The sequence below is a fragment of the Elephas maximus genome, chromosome 4, assembly GCF_024166365.1.
Source record: "Elephas maximus indicus isolate mEleMax1 chromosome 4, mEleMax1 primary haplotype, whole genome shotgun sequence".
Classification (NCBI taxonomy): domain Eukaryota; kingdom Metazoa; phylum Chordata; class Mammalia; order Proboscidea; family Elephantidae; genus Elephas; species Elephas maximus.
In genome coordinates this window covers 190,296,350-190,319,342 of record NC_064822.1, presented here as the reverse complement: position 1 = coordinate 190,319,342, position 22,993 = coordinate 190,296,350, and the positions used below count along the sequence as shown (strand labels likewise).

The 22,993-nt window shown below is 43.7% G+C and overlaps 1 protein-coding gene across 3 annotated transcripts in view; it reads right to left on the bottom strand.

Annotated features, from left to right (window-relative positions):
• ATXN10 (ataxin 10) overlaps positions 1–20,679 on the bottom strand; it is a 214,281-nt gene extending 193,602 nt beyond the window's left edge. The window contains exon 1 of one of the 3 annotated variants that reach the window (XM_049884658.1): positions 20,376–20,679. In XM_049884658.1, the coding sequence (XP_049740615.1) occupies positions 20,376–20,491 (116 nt within the window). In that variant the 5' untranslated portion in view covers positions 20,492–20,679. The remainder of the gene's footprint in view (positions 1–20,375) is intronic. The other 2 variants (XM_049884655.1, XM_049884656.1) reach the window with 2 other exon arrangements.
• Positions 20,680–22,993: the final 2,314 nt, after the last annotated feature.

The following is a 22,993-nucleotide window of genomic DNA, read 5'->3' as shown; positions in this document are numbered from 1 at the left end:
ATTTCCTTGTATCATTTTTTTTTATATTATTCTTTTGTCCCCACCCCCCTGCCCCACAACCATTGAGAAACATAAAAACCATTCTTAAATTGTGAGCCATAAAAAAATAGGTGGTGGTCCAAGTCCTGGGTCCTCTCCAGGCCCAAAAACTATTCCACACTTCCCCTTCCCTACTTTTCTCACCACATTCACAATTCATCTTTCATCAGAACAAAGAGAAAATCAGCAAGGTTATAATGATCCAGACAACATTATCAACAAACTTAACCTAACTGATGTTTACAGAACGCACCGCCCAATGCCAGGAAAACACAAGTTCTTCTCAAGTGCACATGGAACTTTCTCCAAGATAGGCCATATCGTGGTCCATTAGGCAAATCTTAACAAAATTAAAAGCACTGAAATCATACCAAGAATATTCTCTGACTGTAACAGAATTAAGCTGGCCATCAGTAACTGAAGGGTATCTAGAGTACGCCCACGTATGTGGAAATTAAACAACACTCTTTAATAACCCATGGATCAAAGAGAGACTCAAAAGAAAAAAAAAAATATTTTGAATTGAACAAAATGAAAACACAACACAATTTAAATCTGCAACAGAAGCAGTACTCAGGAAAGAAATGTATAACATCAATTTCTTAGATAGAAAATGGGTCTCAAACAATGATCGAAGCTTCCACCTCAAGAAATTAGAAAAAGATGAGCATTTTAAACCAAAAGCAAGCAGGAGAAATGAAATAATAAATGGCAGGATTCGATGAAATTGAAAACTGAAGGTAAGTCAATAAAATGAAAAGCTGTTTCTTTAAAAAAAAAAAAAAATTGATAAAACTCTAGACAGACTGACCAAGAAAAAAAAATTTTTTTGCAATACCAGGAATGAAAAAGGGGCCCACTACTACAGAGTCTACAGGCATAAAAGGATATGGGAACACCACAAACCAGTACGCCCACAAAGGCAGCAACTTAGATGGAACGCATCAATTCCTGGGAAGACAAACTACCAGAGCCACCCAAGGAGAACCAGATGCCTCAACAGGTCTGTACCTATTCAAGAAATTTAATTTGCAGATTAAAACCTTCCAACCTAGATAACTCACACCCAGATGGCTTCAAATGCAAATTCTACCAAACATTTAAGGAAAAATAAAACACCAATCTTACACAAATTCTTCCAGAAAATATAAGAGGCCAGAACATGTCCCAATTCGAGGCCACCATTACCCTGATAACAAAACCTGGCAACAACATTACAAGAAAAGAAAGCTATAGACCAATATGCTTCATGAACATAGATGCAAAAATCCTCAACAAAATATCAGCGAATTGAATCCAGCAATAGATAAAAAGGATAACGTAACATAGCCACTTGTGGTTCACCCTGGGAATGAAAGGCTGGGTCAAAATTAGAAAAACAACGCAATTCACCGTATCATAGGCTAAATAAAAACTGTATGCTCATTCAATAGATACAGAAAAACACAGGGCACAATTCAACACTCGTTCATGGAAAAAAAAAAAACTCTTAGCAAACTAGAAATAAATAAGAAATTCAACTTGATAAAGTGTATCTACAAAACAACCCTACAGCTAACCTGATCGCACAGCGGTTAAGAGTTCGGCTCCTAATCGGAAAGCCGGCAGTTTGAATTCACCAGCTGCTCCTTGGAAGCTCTACGGGGCAGCTCTGCTCTATCCTATAGGGGCATCACGAGTCAGAATCGACTCAACAGCAACGGGCTTGTTTTTTTGTTTTGTTTTTATTATCATATTTAATTGTGAAAAGGCTGAATGCTGTTCCCGTAAGGTCAGGAATAAGACAAGGATGTCCACTCCCACCCAACATCCAACTGGAGTTCCTATTCAATGTAATAAGGCAAGAAAATGAAATAAATGCATTCAAATTGGAAAGAAAATTGTCTCTATTCACAGATGATATCATTAACTACACAGAAAATTTCAAGGAATTTAAAAAAAAAAAAAGCTATTAGAACCAATACATAAATTCAGCAAGGTTGCAGGATACACAGATAATACACAAAATGAACTCTATTTCTACATACTAGCAATGAACAATTGGAAATTTCAAAAACTTTATGTACCATTTACCATAATAAATACTTGAATATAAATCTAACAAAACAGATGTAGAATCTATTATGCTGAAATCTATATGAAAGCAATCAAAGATGATCTAAGTAAATGTAGAAATATATCGTGTTCGTGGACTAGAAGACTCAATGTTTGCTAAATGACAATTATTCATCCCAAACTGACCTACAGATTCAATTCAACCCTAATAAAAACCCCAGTAGGATTTTAGGGTGAAATTGACAAACTTATTCTAAAATTTATATGGTAAAGCAAAGGATCTAGAATAGCCAATAAACCCACCCAGGATAGCCAATACAATTTGAAAACAAAGATGGAGGGCTATCAAATTTAATAACTTCTGCTCTGCAAAAGACATTGTTAAGGGAATTAAAGAAAAGCCACAGACAGGGAGAAAACAACTGCAAATCAGGATCTCACAAAAGACTTCCATATAGAATACATAAAGAACTCTCAAAACTCAATAATAAGAAAACAAACAAACAACCCAATTAGAAAAAAAAAAGTAGGCAAAAGATTTGAACAGACAGTTCACCAAAAAAGATATACAGATAGCACACAGGCACATGAAATGATGTTCACTAATCATTAGGGAAATACAAGTTAAACCCACAGTAAAATACCACTACACACCTATTACAAAGGTTAACATTAAAAAAGAAGAAAAAACTGACAGTACCAGGTACCGTCAAGGATGTCAATCAACTATAACCCTCATACACTACTTGTGGGAATGCAAAATGGTACAGTCACTTTGGAAAAGTCTGACAGATTCTTACAACAATAAACACTCCTTCATTATAAGACAACAATGCAACTCCTAGGTATTAACCCAAAAAAAACAAAAACTTACATTCACACACGTAATAGTCTGACTCCATTTTTTGATGTTTGACTGCTGACCACTTTAAGCCTCACCCCTCCCTCTTCCCATTCTGCCCCATATTTGGGCAAGCTGAAAGAAATCCTGGGTGCTCCCTCCTTTGACACAGGCAAAAGATTCACACCACACAAGCCCCTTCCCATGGCAACCCTCACCCCAGCCCCTAACCACAATAAAAGCTCTAAGCCAGTCTCCTTTCCTTGCTCTCTGAGGCCATTTCAGACCAGCTTGGGACCCTGCCCTGTACTCCCAGGAAAAGCCTCATTATGTAAGTAATAAACCTTTCTTTCCCGAGTGTGTGCGAACCCGTGTGTGCGTGCGCACCTGTGTGTGCGTGAGCGTGTGTGTCTGTGGCATCGTTAGTCTCAACGTCCAAACCAAATGTGGGGCGTACATTCATCCTGCCACTTCAAGGTGGCCACGAACTTATACATGAATATTTACAGTGATTTTATTCATAATCACCAAATACTGGCAACAAATGTCCTTCAGCTGATGAATACAGCGGAATACCACTCAGCAACACAGAACGAACTACTGACACACACAATTCAGGTGAACCTCAAATGCATTATAAGAAGTGAAAGAAGCCAGACTCAAAAGGTTATCCGTTGTATAATTCTATTTATATGACATCCTGAAAAATGGAAAACTACAGGCACAGAAAGCAGAGTGGCCGCCAGGAATTAGGGGAGGGGAAAGAGTGAACTACAAAGAAATCTTATCAAAAAGTAATACCTGAACAAAGAATTGAAGAAGGCAAAGGAACAGACTATGTACCCAGCTGGGAGAAGAATCTGGATGGGAGACAAAGGCAGACCTGGCCTGTCCTAGAGCAAGGAAGGGGCCTAGCCTGGATTATCACCCAATGGGTGATGGGCAGAGTCATGTGAGTCAGAGGCAAGATGGAGCCAAAGTACATGGGACTCCATGGGCCACGGAAAGGACTTTAGCTTTTATCCTAATGTGAACCCACTGGTGGGCTTGGAGTAGAGGAGTGGTTTGTAAAGAACTGATCATAAGAGGAGAAAGAGAAAACATGAAACCAGTTAGGAGACCATTCTTGAATACAGCGGCAGTAGCAAGGACAAAAGAATCCAGTGGCAAGGATAATCTATGTAAATACTGACGCAACAAGAACTACGACAGGATCCAGATCGAATCATGGGTAACGCTCCAAAGAGTGGGAATTCCAGAACACTTAACTGTGCTGACGAGGAACCTGCACACAGGCCAAGAGGCCGTCACTGAAACCGAACAAGGGGCCACGGCGTGGTGAAAGTCAGGAAAGGCGAGCGTCAGGGTTGTTCCCTTCCACCACACCTTTACATCTGTACGCTGAGCAAATAGTCCCAGAAGCTGGACTATACGAAGAACGGGGCATCAGAATTAGAGGAAAACTCTCTAACAGTCTGCAATTTGCTGAAAACAGAGGGCTTGAAGCACTTACTGATGAAGATCGAAGAATACAGCCTTCACTATGGACTACAACTCAACATAAAGAAAACACAAATCCTCACAGCTGGGCCAATGAAACAACATCATGATAAATAGAGAAAAGACTGAAGTTGTCAAGGATTTCATTTTAGTTGGATTCACAATCAACGCCCTAGAAGCTGCAGTCAAGAAATCAAACGACATATTGCGTTGGGCAAATCTGCTGCAAAAGACCTCTTTCAGGTGTTAAAAAGCAAAAATGTCACTTTCAGGGCTAAGGTGCACCTGACCCAAGTCATGGTATGTATGTTCAATCGCTTCATATGCATGTGAATGATGGACAACTAATAAGGAAGACTAAAGAATTGTTGCCTTTGAGTTACAGTGACGGCAAAGAATACAGAATACACCGTGGACTGCCAGAGGAACAAACAAATCCATCCCGAAAGAAGCAAAGCCAGAATGTTCCTTAGAAGTGAGGATGGCGAGACTTCTCACATACTTTAAACATGTTCTCAGGAGGAACCGGTCCCTGGAGAAAGGCATCATGCTTGGTGAAGCAGAGAGTCGATAAAAAGAGGAAGACCCTCAAGGACATGGACTGACACAGTGGCTGCAACAATGGGCTCAAACACAGCAATGACTGTAAGGATGGCACAGTACCAGGCAGTGTTTCCTTCTGTTGTACACGGAGTCACTTACGAATTGGAACTGATTCAATTGCACCTAACAAGAAGAGAGCAAAAAGGAGACCTGGAGGCCCACTAGTTAAGAGCTTGACTGTTAACTGAAAGGTCGGTGGTTTGAACCCACCAGCCTCTCCACAGGAGAAAAAACCTGGCTATCTGCTCCCATAAAGATCACAGTCTAGTAACCCTACGGGGCAGCTCTACTCTGTCCTACAGGGTTGCTGTGAGTTGGAATCAACTCCACAGCACCTAACAAGACATGAGAAAGAATGTAGAACAACAATAAACTTGGGCAAAACTCTTCAAGGAATGAGGTGGAATGACCCGCAGATTTTTTTTAACTACAAAAGTGATGAAATAGGTGTTACAGTCTGATAGCACGAGATTAAAAATTGAAGGGGTTTATAGAAGAAAAAGATCTGAAAGCAGCAATGACAATCAAGACCAATGCCTACAACACCTTCAATCCAAGAAAACAGGCTCCCACTTTTAAGAGCTCCTACTGCCAAAGGCATGAACTCAGAAAACCCACTGCCACTGAGTTGATTCCAACTCACAGAGTCCCTATAGGACAGAACACAACTGCCCCACAGGGTCTCCAAGGCTGTAAATCTTTATGGAGACAGACTGCCACATCTTTCTCCTGTGGAGTGAGCTGTCTTTCACTTAGACCAAGAGACTGAAAAGAGCATTTAGGGAAGTTAAAGATACAGGGAGCTTTGTTGGGAGCACATGGGAAGGATTAAGAGTTGGGGATTCAAAAAGGTTTTGTACAAAGCCTGAGAGGAACGAAGAGTCCAGAGAAGGAGAGAAAACTCAGAGTCTCCCATATAAGTTAGAGTCAGCTTGTGATGTCCTAGTAAAAACCCTTCTGAGAATGAACTGAATCTACAGATCAATTTGGGGAGAACTGATGCCTTTATGGTATTCAGTTTCCCTATCATGTAATGGTTTATCTTCCCCCCTTAAGTCTTTGCTGATGCCTTTCGATAAAGTTGTGTAATTTTCTCGATGATGGAAACGATGACAGCAGCTAACATTTAAATTGTGCTCAGTATGGGCTGGAACTGTTCTGGCACACACAAAAAAGTTACTACTGAGTCTATTCCAACTCATAGCAATCCTACACGACAGAGCAGAACTGCCCCATACAGTTTACAATGCTGTAATCTTTACAGAAGCAGACTGCCACATCTTTCCCCCATGGCTCCCCTGGGGGGTTCAAACCACCGACCTTACGGTTAGCAGCCAAATGCTTCACCACTGTACCACCAGGGCTCCAGCACTATACATATAAGACTCCTCCATGTATACTGTAATGACTGAACGACTTGCTCCTAAGTAACTTTTATTGTGCCATTTCTACAACCTTCACATGTACAGTTCAGTGACATTTATTATGTTCAGCATCTACAAATCACTCTTTCAACTTCAACACCACTTCTCTGCCTGCAGCCCAAGAGAGGTTGGCTCAGCCTTAGTGTTAATCCCAGAGTTCCTTTGACTTTGAGCGAAGCCTTGCCCCCGGTGTGGCGATCAAGCCCCTGAGTCCAGAGACCACTACAAAAGACTGGAAGAATGAGTGAGCTGGTCACAAGTCTAAATTTATTTATTTTGATTTGCTGGCTCAAACTTTTTCCTGTCTACTTCATCCATTTCAGATAACTGAATGTGAGGTGTGGCTCCACACTGACCACTTCTCTATTTTGACGCTGAGTCAGGACACCTTACCAAAGAGTTCCATGTGGTCTTCCAGCTCAGGGCATAGGTAAAAATAAAGGAAACTGTCATCACACCCTAAAAAGTTATTTTTATAGTATAACTTAATTGGTGCTCTCTCAACACAACTGAGCTGAATCACAGTTGAGTCAAGATGTCATATGGTATTCTTAATGAAGCTGACGACTCATGTGGGGTTTTGCCATGTTTCTTTTTCTTCCCCCCCTCTTGGTGTAGCCAAAGACACTTCTGCGGGCCAGAGGGTTAGTAATGCTTGGGAAAACCTACGCATATGTGTGTATACACAGATGGGTAAGTTTATTTTTTAATTCTGCAGTACGCTGACCTCTTGTCTAATCTGTTCACTTTCTTTACGAAGGTCAGTCAACATACTTAAACAAGCACTTAGGAGTACGAAATCATTTTTTAGCCCTTGAAATCACAGCCATTTGGAATACTCTTTTCTGTACCTGAGTCTTTCTTCTTTGCTCTCATTTTATACCTAATGACTCAAGAAAATCAATATTCAAGGAAATGTGGTACTGAGTGTTCACTGTGTGTTAGGTCTTAAGTTAGGTATTGAGAATACAGAGATCACTAAGAAGAATGCCGCTCTCAGGTTGGTCCCATTCTAGTGGGACTAATAGGTAAGAAAATACCAGCCATAGTCTGTGAAGTTCTCTGAAAGAGTTAAACATGTAGTACTTAAGGAATATAAGGGAAAAGCACCTAGAAAGGCAGAATAGGCTTTCAAAATAGGTGGTAACATAATAATCAGGCCGATTTAATAGCTTTGGAAGCAATTATTACTAACTGGCTCTCTGTCAGCACTAACAAGTGATATTCTCACTACAGCCATTGGCTCTTCATTCTTATACTCAGTTCAACATTTGGCCCAAGCACAGTGCTAGGAAGATACCACGAAGACAGTCCCACCTCAAGAAAGCAGTAGGGAGAGAGACATGTAAAAGACAATTTCATCACGAAATGAAAAGTGTAGTGAGGGAGGAGGTCACACTTCAAACATCTCCTCTCCATTCCAAACAATGCAATGACCAATAAAATGTTTTTGTGAAAAAAATTAGAAATACCTAACCCAACCAAAAACAAGGTATCTCCATACACCAGAAACTGAACAGAAACGCTCAGCTATAATCAGGTCTGAAGCAGAAGAGTCCAATATATTGAGAATGGACAGAGGCAGCTTGCAATTCCATTCTGGCAGGATGTCGGGGGCCAGAAGCTTCCCATACTTTGTGGAGACCAGAGCCACTATGTGAAACCCAGCACTAAGACCTGATTCCCCTGCATGTGAAAGAAGAACTGCAACCAATGCAGCATTGTGTAGAAGCTGCATATAAAACCGTGCGCCTTCAACATCAGGAGGAAGCCAAGAGAGCGTCACTGACAGGCCAGATGTGGGCAGCTTAGTGACCAGATATGCACTATCCCCAAGGTCATTATGACGTAAGTCACCAACAAAAGGTCCCGTTTTAGACTAGGTTCAAGATGCAGAGATGCAGGAGTTGGGGAGTCCAGCTCCTGGATAAAAACCTGTGTGTGAGTTTTCAGGCCTGACCGAGGCTTACCTGGGAGGCTTCATGGGGAAGGCTGACCTTCCTAATCAGACTAGGTGCACAGTAAATGCACTACAGTCTCTGAAGGCAGTCAAGCAAGGACTCAGCCCCCGAACACTATACAGAAGGGACATCCATCAGTAACGCACCGTGCTAGAGATAAGCAGCTCACTGTCCAAAACGGACAACGGACGATGGAGTCACTTTGCTTCTCTTTTGGCACGCCAGGAAGTCGGGCTCAGCCTGCTACCTTTCCCTGTGACCCACAAATGAGCCTTGTGCTTAGGACCTGACGTGTCAGCCTAGCTTCTTGCACAGGATGAGTGTGGACTGGCTCCCTTGTCCAGGGCATCATGACCAAAAACACATCTCACAGCAGCTTGCAGCCTATCAGCACACCCCTTCCCTTCTTGCCCTGAGCATGTCAACATTCCCAGGAAACACTTAGCTAAGAGTGTGCTGCATATGGCACCTGGCCAGCCCCACTTCTGCATCTTCTCCCAGCAGGGAGGCAAAGTCCCTCACCTGTGGCACGAGAAGGGTACGTGCAGAACACCAGCCCTGCAATAGCTGTGGAGCATGACCTGCTGGCCATGGGGGACCGGCGCCCAGAGCTGAAGCTGACCTTGCTCTCTCTCCTCTATGTACGTGAGTAAAGTGCACTGTCTGTGTGTAAGACATGCTTTTGTTGGCCACCCCTGACCTTGGAATTTGACTTGTAACAGACTGGCGCAGAGAGCAAGGTCGACAGGCCGCCAGAAGGAAAATGCAGAACCTCCCTATACAGGAAGGAAAGAGTCTAGGACGGGAAAATGTAACAAATTTCCCACTCAAGGTGAGCCAGCAAACTAAAGGCTCAAAAAGACGAAGAGTGGCCCCTTTTGGAGTCACCCTCAGTGACCCACCTGCCAAATTCGTGCTTCCCAACCTGGCAACTCTAGGCTGTGTCCATGTGGTGAGGAACTAAAGCCTCCTACCAACAGCCATGTGCATGAACTTGTGAGCTGGTGGTGGAGGAAGACGCCCCCAAAACACAAATTGTTAAAAAAAAAAAAAAAAAAATTCAGTCCCTCTGAAAAAAGAGACCCACAAGGAGCCCTGTGTTATTCTGAGGTCATGAAAGTATGAAAAGCTGAAGTAAATTTCCCCTCCAATTTAGAAGATCTCAGGTCCCAAGCCAGATAAGATGGTAAGCTAGTCCGGCCACCCTGCAGTGCGAGATCCCAAAAGCACCATTCAACTGCAATCTTCAGTGGAAAATGAACTGACATTTCCTAAGCCACATCTTCCACTTGTGTCCCTCTTTCTTCCAAGATTATTTCTCTTTTTCCTACAGTCTGTCTCAGGGAATTAATCCACTCACAGTCAATGACCTCAGCCAGGCTCTGGAAAGACAGAGAGCGCTGTCTGGCAAAGACCAAAATGTGAAGCAACACTCAGCATGCACCACACTCGTAATGTTAAAGAATATCTGATCTTTCCTTACAGAAAATTTTATAATTTATAAATATTGTTTCACCAGTTTCTGCTTAAATAATGAGCCGAAAAGGCCAGTAAAATTTCTTCAGAGTTCTTCAACCGTACTGGCTGAGGTTTAGGAGGTACAAGGTGTGTGTAATAACCTGCATGCAGTAGAATGAGGTAGCCTTTTCATACAATGAAATGCAGATCTTAAATGTTGAAGTACAATGAGTTGCAACAAACGCACTCCCCCAGCTTGAACTTCTGGCAGTTCCCTGTTGATGTACTGCTGCAACTGTTTTTCAATGATCTTCAGCCAAGTTTTACTTGCGTATGATGCTGATAATATCGTTCGGCAGTGTCCACATTCTGTTGGATCACCTTTCTTCAGAAAATGCACAAATACGCATCTCTTCCAGTCGGTTGGCCAGGGAAGCTGCCTTCCAAATTTCTTGGCGTAAACCAGTAAGCCTGGTCTTTTTTATGAATCTGAGCCTTGCTGTACATTTTTCTCCCACTCTAACTGGGACCTTCTACTGTATCCCTGGTCAGAATGGTCGGTAGTGGTAGCCAGGCACCATCTAGTTCTGGTCTCAGGCTAGAAGAGGCTGTGGTTTGTGTGGGCCATTAGTCCCGTGGACTGATTTCTCCCTTGAATCTTTGGTTTCCTTCACTGTCCTTTGCTCCAGACAGGAAGAGACCAATAATAGTTGTATCAGTATGTACTCTTTATGTCTGGCTTCTTTAATCCAGTATGTGTTTTGAGATTCATCCATGTCACTGTGTTTAACAATGGTTTGTTCATTTTAACTCCTGAGTAGTTTTATCCATTCTCCCACTGAGTCATACGAGTTGCTTCCAAAATTTGGCTGTTATGAACAAAACTGCTGTGAGCAGTCCTGTACAAGTCTGTTGTGGATATCTGGTTTTGCTTATCCTGGATAAATACCTAGGGTGATGGGTGTAAGTTCAACTTTATAGAACACTGCCAAAATCTTCCCAAAGCAGCTGTATACCCTTTACACTCCCACCAATACAGTATGAGAGCTCCAGTAATTCCACAGCTTTGCCAAAATTTGGTGCTGTCTGTCATTTTAATTTTAAGCATTCTAATGGGTATGCAGTGGTGCTGTGGCTTTAATCTGCATTTCCTGAACAACTAATAATATTCAGCACTTGTGTTTACTGGCCATTTATGGATTTTTCTCTGTGAGGTAGAGAAGTTTTTGTCCACTTTAATTGGGTTGTCTTTTTTAATTGAGTTGTAGGAGTACTTCACATGTTCTGAAACAAATCCTCTGTCAGATATGTATGTTGCAAATACCTTCTCTCAGTCTGCAGAGAAGGTGGCAGGGGTCAGGAAGCAGCCTAAATGTGGAAAGTGAGGAGATAAGTGAGCTCGTTTTCATAACAGCATCTTTTGATGGGCAGACATTTCTAATTTTGATAAGGTCTAATGTTATCAATTTTTTCTTGCAAGGTTCATGTTGTCTGTGTCCTGGAAAAGAAATGTTTGCCTACACCCAAGGTCACAAAGTATCTTCCCATGTTTTCTCCTAAACACTGGATAGATTTAGCTTTTATGTTTAGGTCTATAATCCATCTTGATTTTTTTTTTTTTTTAATTGTATTTTAGGTGAAAGTTTTTAGGGCAATTTGTTTTCCATTCAAAAATTTATACACAAACTGTTTTGTGACATTGGTTGCAATCCCTGCAACATGTCAGCACTCTCCCCCTTTCCCTTTCCACCCTGTGTTCTCCATGTCCATTCATCCAGTTTTCATCTTGAAATATTTTTGTAAATTGTGTTTAATGTGTGAGTCAGGCTCACTTTACTCCAACTACATATGACGTTGTTCCACACTGTTTATTGAAAGAGTTCTCCTTTTCACATTGAACTGTTTTGGTATTAGATAAACTTTGGGGGTTGATTTTGGTTGTGAGCTTGCAAATATTTTGCAAAAGAAAGAGACCCAGAATGTCCTCAATTTTTCACACACAATATTCAGCACTCAGTAAGAAGGAAAGGACCAAATGTCCAAACACAAGACAAAAACAGACAACAGAAACAGATCCACAGGTGATCCAGATACTGGAGTTACCAGGCACATTCTTTAAAATAACCGTCATTAGTGTGCTTAAAAAGACAGATGACAAAATGAATTTCACCAGAACACTGGCATCTATGAAAAAAGACTGAAGTAAAAATTCTAAAACTGAAAAATGCAATAACCAAAACTAAGAACACAACAGATGGCAGGAGATTAGAAATGCAGAAAAGAAGATTAGAAAACCAGAAGGCAGGTTAGTAGAAAATTTCCAAACAAAAGCTTGGAGAAGAAAAATAATAGATAATACAGAAAAGGGCCTATGAGTTGTACTGAAAACACAGAAAAAAGCCAAACATATGTGTTAACTGGAGTCCCAGAAGGAAAGGACAAAATGGGACAGAAATGATATTTGAAGAAATACCAACTGACAATTTCCCTGATGAAAGATATCAAGCCACAAATTGAAGCAGCACTGTCCAAACAGGTTAATTACAAAGTAGCCAAACATCTCTGCTCTCAGAGACCTTCCACTCTATAGGGAGACAAACAATAAGAAGCTACTATAAATAATTAAATTATATACTATTTTAGAATGTGCTAAGTGCTTTAGAAAAAACAGCATACAAGGTAAAGGGGTTCAGAATATGGAGGAAAGTAGGCTGCACTATCAAATAGGATGTACAAAACTCAAAGAAGGTAAATAGAAAAACAATCTGACTAAACACAGATTATGGAGGAAAAATAAGCTATACTGACAAAAGTTAAAAAACTCATTGTCTATATAAATTTAAAAGCAAAAGATCAAGAACGCACAAGGAGTCCCAAACTATTCAAAGAGCAGCAATTCCACACAAATCTATTAAGCACCTACTATTGCCTCTATGCTAGATACTAGAGATGTGTATGTGAAAGCAACATGCTCACTTTATCCAAGAAGCTTACAAAATGGAGAAGCAATGAGGTACCTGCGTAAGTATGAAAAGAGTTTACAGAAAGTAATATCCAAATATTACATTTCATAAATTCTCAAGACCCAGTACATAACTTTCCCTACAGAGAAGAATAAATTATAGAGCACTGCTGTCCAATAAAACTATCTGCGATGATAGAAATATTCTATATCTGTGCTGTTCAACAATACTTAATGAACAACACAGGCATACAGTATAACAACCAATTCTTACTTTGGCTCCACACTTTAACTGGGTCTGAAGTCTTTACTGATGCCTTATGCAAAAGTAACTAAAGCACTGACGAACCTAGGAAAAGATTACAATTTTAGTTTTTAATTTATATATCACCTTATTCCAAAAAGGATTTAACATGACATGCAAAGACAGCACAGCAAGAGAAATCATTTGTTAAGTAAGCATGGAAAAACACAGATCTCCACATTAAACAAAAGATATAGAACAAATTTAAAATATATGAGAAGAACAGGAATTATCTTCCCCAGACAAAAAGCAGTTAGGGAGGTATCTTAATACTGATGTTTTATTACCATCAGCTTTTTTTTTTATTCTTCATAGATTTTTTTAATTGTGAAAGTTCCCGGCTCAAGTTAATTTCCCATACAAAAATTTATACACATATCGTTTCGTGACATTAGCTGCAATCCCCACAATGTGACAGCATGCTCCCCATTTCCACCCTGGGTTCCCTGTGTCCATTAGTCCAGTTCCTATCCCTTCCTCCCTTCTTGTCCTGCTTCTGGACAGAAGCTGCCCATTTGGTCTTTTATATTTGATTCAACTGAGAAGCACATTCTTCAATGCATTATCTTTGTTTTATAGTCCTGTCTAATCTTTACCCATCAGCAATTTTTTAAATATATTTTTTTAAGATATTCTTTTTTTTAAGATATTCTTCAAGAAATGGGCTATAGAACATGCACTTAATCCTGAGTACAAAGAATTTAAACTGGTACATCAGTGATCTATTGCTGTGTGATACATTACCCCTAACTTAGCAATTTAAAACAGTTTAATATATTTATTATTTCACACAGTTCTGAGGGGCAAGGACCTGGGAGGGCCTTTGTAGGGATGTTGTAGCTTAGGGTCTCCCATGATGTTGCACACATGGCTGAGTCATTTGAAGTCTTCACTGGGACAGAGTGGATCCACTTCCAAGATGGTTTGTCACATGGCTATTGGCTGGAGGCCTCAGTTCCGCACCACATGGATCTCTTTCCATTTGGCTGCTTGAGTATCCTCAAGATATGGCAGCTGGCTTCCTCAAAGCTAGTGATCCAAGGGAGAAGAAACAGGGAGCTGCCTTTTATGACCTAGTCTCAGAAGTCACACTATCACTTCAACCATATTGCACTTTTTAGAAGCAAGTCAATAAATTCAGCCCAGGCTCAAGGGGAAAGGAGAATTAAGCTCTTTTTCTTGAAGTTAGGTGTATCAAAAAATTTGCAGACATATTAATTTAAAACCACTACTAAGGGATATGGAAACCCTGGTGGCGCAGTGGTTAAGTACTATGGCTGCTAACCAAAGGGTCAGCAGTTCAAATCCACCAGGCACTCCTTGGAAACTCTATGGGGCAGTTCTACTCTGCCCTGCAGGGTCACTATGAGTCAGAATTGACTCGACAGCACTGGGTTTGGTTTGTTTGTTTTTTTTTTTCACTAAGGGATATAAGAATTTCCTCTCACTTGGAGTTGCTAAAAATTGTAATGAGATGCTAGGATCCCTTTCCCGTTGTTGTTGTTGTTAGGTGCCGTCAAGTCGGTTCTGACTCATAGCAACCCTATGCACAGCAGAACGAAACACTGCCCGGTCCTGCGCCATCCTTACAATCGTTGTTACCCTTGAGCTCATTGTTGCAGCCACTGTATCAATCCACCTCGTTGAGGGTCTTCCTCTTTTCCGCTGACCCTGTACTCTGCCAAACATGATGTCCTTCTCCAGGGACTGATTCCTCCTGACAACATGTCCGAAGTATGTAAGATGCAGTCTCGCCATCCTTGCCTCTAAGGAGCACTCTGGCCACACTTTTTCCAAGACAGATCTGTTCATTCTTTTGGCAGTCCATGGTATATTCAATATTCTTCACCAACACCACAATTCAAAGATGTCAATTCTTCTTCGGTCTTCCTTATTCATTGTCCAGCTTTCAAACGCGTATGATGTGATTAAAAATACCATGCCTTGGGTCAGGCGCACCTTAGTCTTCATGGTGACATCTTTGCTCTTCAACACTTTGAAGAGGTCCTTTGCAGCAGATTTGCCCAATGCAATGCGTCTTTTGATTTCTTGACTGCTGCTTCCATGGCTGTTGATTGTGGATCCAAGTAAAATGAAATCCTTGACAACTTCGATCTTTTCTCCGTTTATCACAATGTTGCTCATTGGTCCAGTTGTGAGGATTTTTGTTTTCTTTATGTTGAGGTGCAATCCATACTGAAGGCTGTGGTCTTTGATCTTCATTAGTGAGTGCTTCAAGCCCTCTTCACTTTCAGGAAGCAAGGTTGTGTCATCTGCATAATGCAGGTTGTTAATGAATCTTCCTCCAATCCCGATGCCCTGTTCTTCTTCATACAGTCCACCTTCCCGTATTATTTGCTCAGCATACAGACTGAATAAGTATGAAGAAAGAATACAACCCTGACACACACCTTTCTTGACTTTAAACCAATCAACATCCCCTTGTTCCATCCGAACAACTGCCTCTTGATCTATGTAAAGGTTCCTCATGAGCACAATCAAGTGTTCTGGAATTCCCATTCTTCCCAGCGTTATCCATAGTTTGTTATGATCCACAGAGTCGAATGCCTTTGCGTAGTCAATAAAACACAGGTAGACACCCTTCTGGTATTCTCTGCTTTCAGCCAGGATCCATCTGACATCAGCAATGATATCCCTGGTTCCACGTTCTCTTCTGAAACCAGCCTGAATTTCTGGCAGTTCCCTGTCGATATACTGCTGCAGCTGTTTTTGAACGATCTTTAGCAAAATTTTGCTTGCGCCTGATGTTAATGATATTGTTCTATAATTTCCACATTCAGTTGAATCACCTTTCTTGGGAATAGGCATAAATATGGATCTCTTCCAGTCAGCTGGCCAAGAAGCTGTCTTCCGTATTTCTCGGCATGGATGAGTGAGCACGTCCGGTGTTGCATCTGTTTGTTGAAACAACTCAACTGATATTCCATCAATTCCTGGAGCCTTGTTTTCCACCAATGCCTTCAGAGCAGCTTGGACTTCTTCCTTCAGTACCATCAGTTCCTGATCATATGCCACCTCCTGAAATGGTTGAATATCAACTAATTCTTTTTGGTATAATGACTCTGTGTATTCCTCCATCTCCTTTTGATGGTTCCTACATCTTTTAATATTTTCCCCACGGAATCCTTCACTACTGCAACTTGAGGCTTGAATTTTTTCTTCAGTTCTTGCAGCTTGAGAAACGCTGAGCGTGTTCTTCCCTTTTGGTTTTCCATCTCCAGCTCTCTGCACGTGTCGTTATAATACTTTACTTTGTCTTCTCAAGATGCCCTTTGAAATCTTCTGTTCAGTTCTTTTACTTCATCAATTCTTCCTTTTGCTTTAGCTGCTCGATGCTCAAGAGCAAGTTTCAGAGTCTCCTCTGACGTCCATCTTCGTCTTTTCTTTCTTTCAGGTCTTTTCAATGACCTCTTGCTTTCTTCATGGATGATGTCCTTGATGTCATTCCACAACTCGTCTGGTCTTCGGTCACTAGTGTTCAATGCGTCAAATCTATTCTTCAGATGGTCTCTAAATTCAGGTGGGATATACTCAAGGTCATATCCTGGCTCTCATGGACTTGCTCTGATTTTCTTCAGTTTCAGTTTGCACTTGCATATGAGCAATTGATGGTCTGTTCCACAGTCGGCCCCTGGCCTTGTTCTGACTGATGATATTGAGCTTTTCCATCATCTCTTTCCACAGATGTAGTCAATTTGATTTGTGTGTTCCATCTGGCGAGGTCCATGTGTATAGTCGCCGTTTATGTTGGTGAAAGAAGGTATTTGCAATGAAGAAGTCATTGGTCTTGCAAAATTCTATCATTCGATCTCCGGCATTGTTTCAATCACCAAGGCTATATTTTCCAACTACTGATCCTTCTTCTTTGTTTCCAACTTTCGCATTCCAATTGCCAGTAATTATCAATGGATCTTGATTGCATGTTCAATCAATTTCAGATTGCAGCAGTTGATAAAAATCTTCTATTTCTTCATCTTTGGCCCTAGTGGTTGGTGCATACCCTTTCCCTGGAAACCCTAAAAATTAGAATGAGTTATCCTCCTAAAGTACCTTCTACTGCTTTCTATAAGCACTTTAAGCACAGTCGGCTTCTTGGTCACTTACAGTTCTGTTACTGTTTAATAACAAGCGCTAAATAAACAGCAACTACAATGTATAAAACTCTCTGCTAAATATACAGTACCACAGATCCTAATGATAATTTTGCAAAGTGGGTATCATCATCCCCATTTTCAATAAGAGAAGCAGTGAGTCCAGAGAGAGTAAGCCAGGGTTCATATCCAGGTCTACATCTGTAGTTTCAAAGTTACTGTTCTTTCTATTACTCCATTATTCCTGCTACCACAGTCAGAGGCTTATCTTGTAGCATCAAACATCTGTAGAGAATAATAATACACATTATTTCATCAGAGATTACTTTTTGTTCAGCCGATTAGTTTACTTTCCTCAGTCTGTTTTTGCTCTGTCTCCTGTGGTCTATTCGATAATCTGAGACCTCGTTTTGCTTCACTTTGTGTCCCATTCAACTCCTGGCACCTCGCCCCATCCTCCCTCTAGGTCCATCTGCATTCTTTTCACACTAGACAATAGGACTAGGCCCTCTAGGAGAGCTTCTGGAAGAGAAGACCCCCACAAGGAAAAGCACCTAATCCCAGAGTATCAGGACTGGAGGAGGCCTCTCAGAGCAGCTGGGATCTGGTCCAAACCTCCCGAGGCCTCCCTTAGGAATAGCCAGTGATTTGTCCGAAGACATGCTGAGAAACAGCGGCAGAACCAGCACCAGAAGCCTGTCATTTAAACCTCTCAACAGTTCTCTGCACCACCACACAACTGTCTGTCTCTCCTTCCCAAGACCGGAGCATCAGTTCACCATTCCTGCTCTCCCAACCCTGCCTGGAAGCAAGAACATGCCCCAGAGGAACTCAAACCAAATCTGGGAAGCATCCCCATTTCCTTACTCCCCTCCAACAATCCAACTGGTGCGAATCCTGTCCATTCAATCTCCTCTATTTGACCCCACAATGTCCTAATCCAGGCACTTTCCTTTCACTTAGGTTTCTGCAACAACTTCTTAAAGTCCTCTCTGCCTCCAGCCTCACCCTCTCTAATGCATTCAACACGCTGACAACGAAAGAGATTTAATATGCCGATCTTATCATGTCAAACACTTGATAAACACCTCACAACAGACCAAGTCCAGAAAAGTCTTATATATTACTTCATAGTCAAAATCGACTCGAGGGCATTGCTTAGCTTATAAAAAGGAAACTGATGTTAAATGTCTACTCTGTACCAGGCACCTTATCTACACTTACGCATTTCATCCTCTCAGCAGTTCTGCAAAATCAGTACACTGTTCCTTCTAGTCAGTGCCCTTCCTGGCCCATGGATCTACCCAACAGACCCCCATGTTCCCTCTGTGCTACCACCTCCGCTTGTACAGGCCTCCGTTACAATTTGTTTATGCAACTTCCATGGCACGCGCCAAACAGGAATGGCATCCTCATCTTTGTGCCCTCAGCCCCTGGCAAAGAACCTGTTTCAAAGTAAGTGCTCAATAAATGGCTGATGCCTGAATTATTTATTGACTGAAAGGAGAATCCACCACGGAAGAGATATACCCATCGCTGAATCAATTAACATCTCCCAGTAGGGTCATCTCAATTAATACATCTCCCAAAAAGTCAAAGATATTTTTAGCATCCTTTTAGAAGCTCCACACTTCCTACTGTGATTTGAAGGACAAAGTGCTCAGCGTAGCTTAAATAGGAAAACCTGTATCAGTTATTTATACCAACCCCAGTCTAGGTGTTCCTTCTATGTGCCCTCTGCTCTTGGCACATATCCCAGTGATCGTATTACAATTACCTGCTGGCTCCCCAGTACAGGGGGAGTCAAGACTTTTCATTTTTATGCTCCATCATCCAGCACAATACCTGGCACATGGCGGATCATCAATAACTGTGTTAAATAATAACGCATCGGCAAACACTACCTTAAACCCAGTGCCATCGAGTCGATTCGAACTCATAGCGACCCTATAGCTTAGTGTTTATGTTGTCTCATTCTAAGGATTTAAAACTCATAAGCTCATTTAGTCCTTACGACAATTCCACAAGGGAGATACTGTTCAACGTTAAAAACCCTAACCAAACCCACTGCCCTCCAGTCTACTCCGACTCATAGCAACCCTATGGGGCAGTTCTACGCTGTTCTATGGGATCGCTATGAGTCGAAAAAATCCCACGAGAGAAATATTATTCATTGTTATTCCCATTATAAAAATCCCACGAGAGAGATACTCTTCAGCATTGTTCCCATTAAACAGACGAAGAAATTGAGGCCTGAAAAGACTAGAACAAACCAAACAAGGACTGAGTGACACACACACTTTGTATTTTCACAGGCTTTATTTCGTCATTCCTCCTACAATCCTACAACGAAGTTCTCTATTATACCCTCATTTGAAGATGCAAAAATTTAAGTTTGGATAAATTGTCCAGTGACACACAGTCCGTAAGGCGTTAAAGCCAGGATCCACGTCCGCGTCCGTCTGTCGGGCTGCAAACACCTTCTCTTCACCTCCCCATCTCGCCTGTCAGTCACAATCAGGATTGACCGGCCTCCCCTGACTGGCGTTTTTCCAAGCTCCCCCAAACACCGCCTTTACTGGGGAGGCCAAAGCCGGGCTCTGCAGTCACAGAGAACGGAGTGCCAGTCCCACAGCCACTGCCTGGGGACTGGCATTCGGCCACCCCGTCTGCAGCGTCCGCCCCGGGCAGGGAAGATGCTGTATGACGCAGGGCCTTGTCCGCCTGGCTCCCGGCCATGGCCCAGGGCAGCGCCCCGCGCCCACAGGGGCCCACAAACGCGCTGGCTTCATAAAACGGGCACACCCGGCTCGCTAACGGTCCCGCCCGTCCTCCGCCCCGGTTCGCACCTGCCTGGGGGTGGCACTGCGTCCGCCTCCCGGGGCACCGTGGGCCACCGACGATGACGTGGGGCTAGGAATCAAGCGGCCTAGGTGCCACTCGAGGCCCTGCCCTCGCAGGCCTCGACTCCCCCTCCGCCCGGCGAGAACCGGGTAGCCGACGCCGCCAAGGCCGGGCTCCGGCTGCGGGGTCGCCGGCCCGCAGGCCCCTCCGCCCCCGGCCCGCCCCCGCGGCCCAGCGAGCTCCCGGCCCGCGCCGCCCGCCCCGGCCGTTACCGATTGCGCTGCTCCTTGAAGAGCGCGGTCAGCGCGCGGAGAGCCTCCAGGTCCTGGATGGGCGCGGGCACCATGACGCCGGACAGCCGGGCCGGAGGAAGCCTGGGCGCCGCCATCTTGCCGTCGCAGTCTCGCCGAGGCCGGAGACGAGGAGGAGGAGTCCGCCTGCCAGGCCGCTGCAGCCGCACGCCCCGAGGCTGAGCCGCAGCCGGGCGGAGAGGGCGAGGGCACGCGCACAGGCTCGGCTCCCGCGGGAGCTGCGAACGACGCGACGGAGGGAGGGGGCGCCGGCCGGAAGTCCCGCCTGAGGGGAGGGGGCGGCGGGCGGAAGTTGTGTCTGAGGGGAGGGGGCGGGGGACGCGGGCAGGGGTTCAGGCTGGGGGAGGGGGCGGGGGACCCGGGCAGGGGTTCAGGCTGGGGGAGGGGGGGGCGGGGGACCCGGGCAGGGGTTCACCCTGAGGGGAAGGGAGGGGGCGGGGGACCCGGGCAGGGGTTCACTCTGAGGGGAGGGGAGGGGGCGGGGGACCCGGGCAGGGGTTCGGTCTGAGGGGAGGGGGCGGGGGACCTGGGCAGGGGTTCACTCTGAGGGGAGGGGGCGGTGCACGGAAGTTCGGTCTGAGGGGAGGGTGATGTTGATGCTTGAGGTTCACCCTCAGGGGAGGCGAAGCCTTACAGAGGGTCCCCCCCGCGGGGAGGGGGGCCGCGACAGGGTCTCTGTGTTGGGGGGTTGCTAGGGCTGAGGTTCACCCAGAGGGACGGAGGTGCGGGGCAGAGGCTCCCCTGAGAGGAAGGCTGAAGGCCTGGATTCTGCGGTTGAAGTGGGGGGATGAGTGACCCTGACCCACGAAAACTGGGGCAGCCTGTCACCGGCTTGCAGGTCTCAGACACTGAAAGCTTAGTTCACAACACTTACCGATCATTTACTGAGTACCTGGCACTCTGCTTAGGGTGACAATACGTTGTTTCAGCCCACCCAGGACTTAAAATACAATTTGAAACCAAAAAGTGAAAATTTACAGTGGGGTCAGTATAAAAGAAACCAGGTGGTGCGGTGGTTAAGCACTCCGCTAAAAAGTTGTGGGGTCAACCCACCAGCAGCTTCCTGAGAAAAGACCTGGCCATCTGCTGCCATAAAGATTACAGCCTAGGAAACCCAATGGGGCAGATCTACTCGGTCCTATAGGGTTCTGTATGAGTCAGAATCAATGGGACAACACCCAACAACAGGGTCAGAATTTTTTTTTTTTTTCTGAGAACACGGAGACAAGGCTTCTCTGGCTGGGATTGGTGACTCATTTTCATTCCACCACCCTTTATCATATATACTTTCAATAAGCAGTGTTGCCAAGCCCTGTCCTAGGTGTTGGAGATATAAAGATCAGTAAGAGATGTCCCAAACTGAAGGGTCTCACAGACTATTAAGAGAAATAGGGGAAGCGGGGAGGCAAACAAGTGAGGTACCATTGGTAACTGCTATGATAGAAGACTGGAGAAACTGCTGTGGGAACACTTCAAATATGTAAACATATACCCTCTACATTCACATTTGAAGAGGAATGTTTATAACATGGACCTTCTGACACGCTGCTGAATAAAATTCAAAGACACAATAAACGCCACCAGCCGGAGTACACAGGAGAAATGAACCTCGCACAAGCAAATTGCTTGGTGTCATTCAGTCTGAACATTGGATGGACTATATCCGTTCATTCCAAAAAGAATTTTTGAGTGTCTACTATGTGCCAGGCGTTAGATTACCTAGCAGTGCCCAATCTTTGGGCTGGTAGGACATCTTCCAATTTTTTCTTGAGGAGCAGGGATAATAAAATCTATTGTCATACATGAACCCTCTGATTATATTGAAGCCGACAGCTAATAGGATCTTGCCCAGCAGACTAGCAAATCAAGACAGCCAGACTCCGGGTTGGAAAAACAGAAAGGTTTATTCACAGTTTGCAAACTGGGAGGCACGCAAGGTCTTACGACCTAAGGCTGCCAGCTCCCTGAATTAAGGCGTGTTTGCTCCTTTTATAGGGAGTGATACACACATTCATGAACAGTGAGGGGAGGCTCTTCAGTCCTGCCATGTGTATGCAGTCTGCATAATTTTTGTGAATGAGTTTTTGCACATGGCTCTAAAAAACACTGCACACAGCCCTAAAAAAAAGGTCCAGGGCTTGCTACTGCCACCCCTAAGAAGGTTGCAGAGCAGATAAATTTGGGGTTCGCTGGCTCCTCGGCCTCCTGCCAGGAGAAAAGAGGAAACGTGGGGAATGGAACAATCATGGTGAGGTGTTGTGAAAGTTGCAACAAAAATGTAACAGGAGTAGACTTTTCTGAAAAACAACTATTATGGGATGGTCAATAACCTCTGCCGGCTTCAACTTTTCCTAGTAGTCTCTGCCTCCTTAGTTGTGTGTCTACCCTACTGACTCCTGGCTCTACACCACCAGGCAAAGCGCTCTCTTACCTCGGGACTTGGCACATCCTGTTCCTTTTGCAAGGAACATCTTCAACACTCCCCCCCACATACAGCTTCATGGCTTTCTTCTTTACTTCCTTCAAATATCTGCTCAAATGGTCTTTGAATGAGTTCTCTGGCCAATCTATTTAAATTG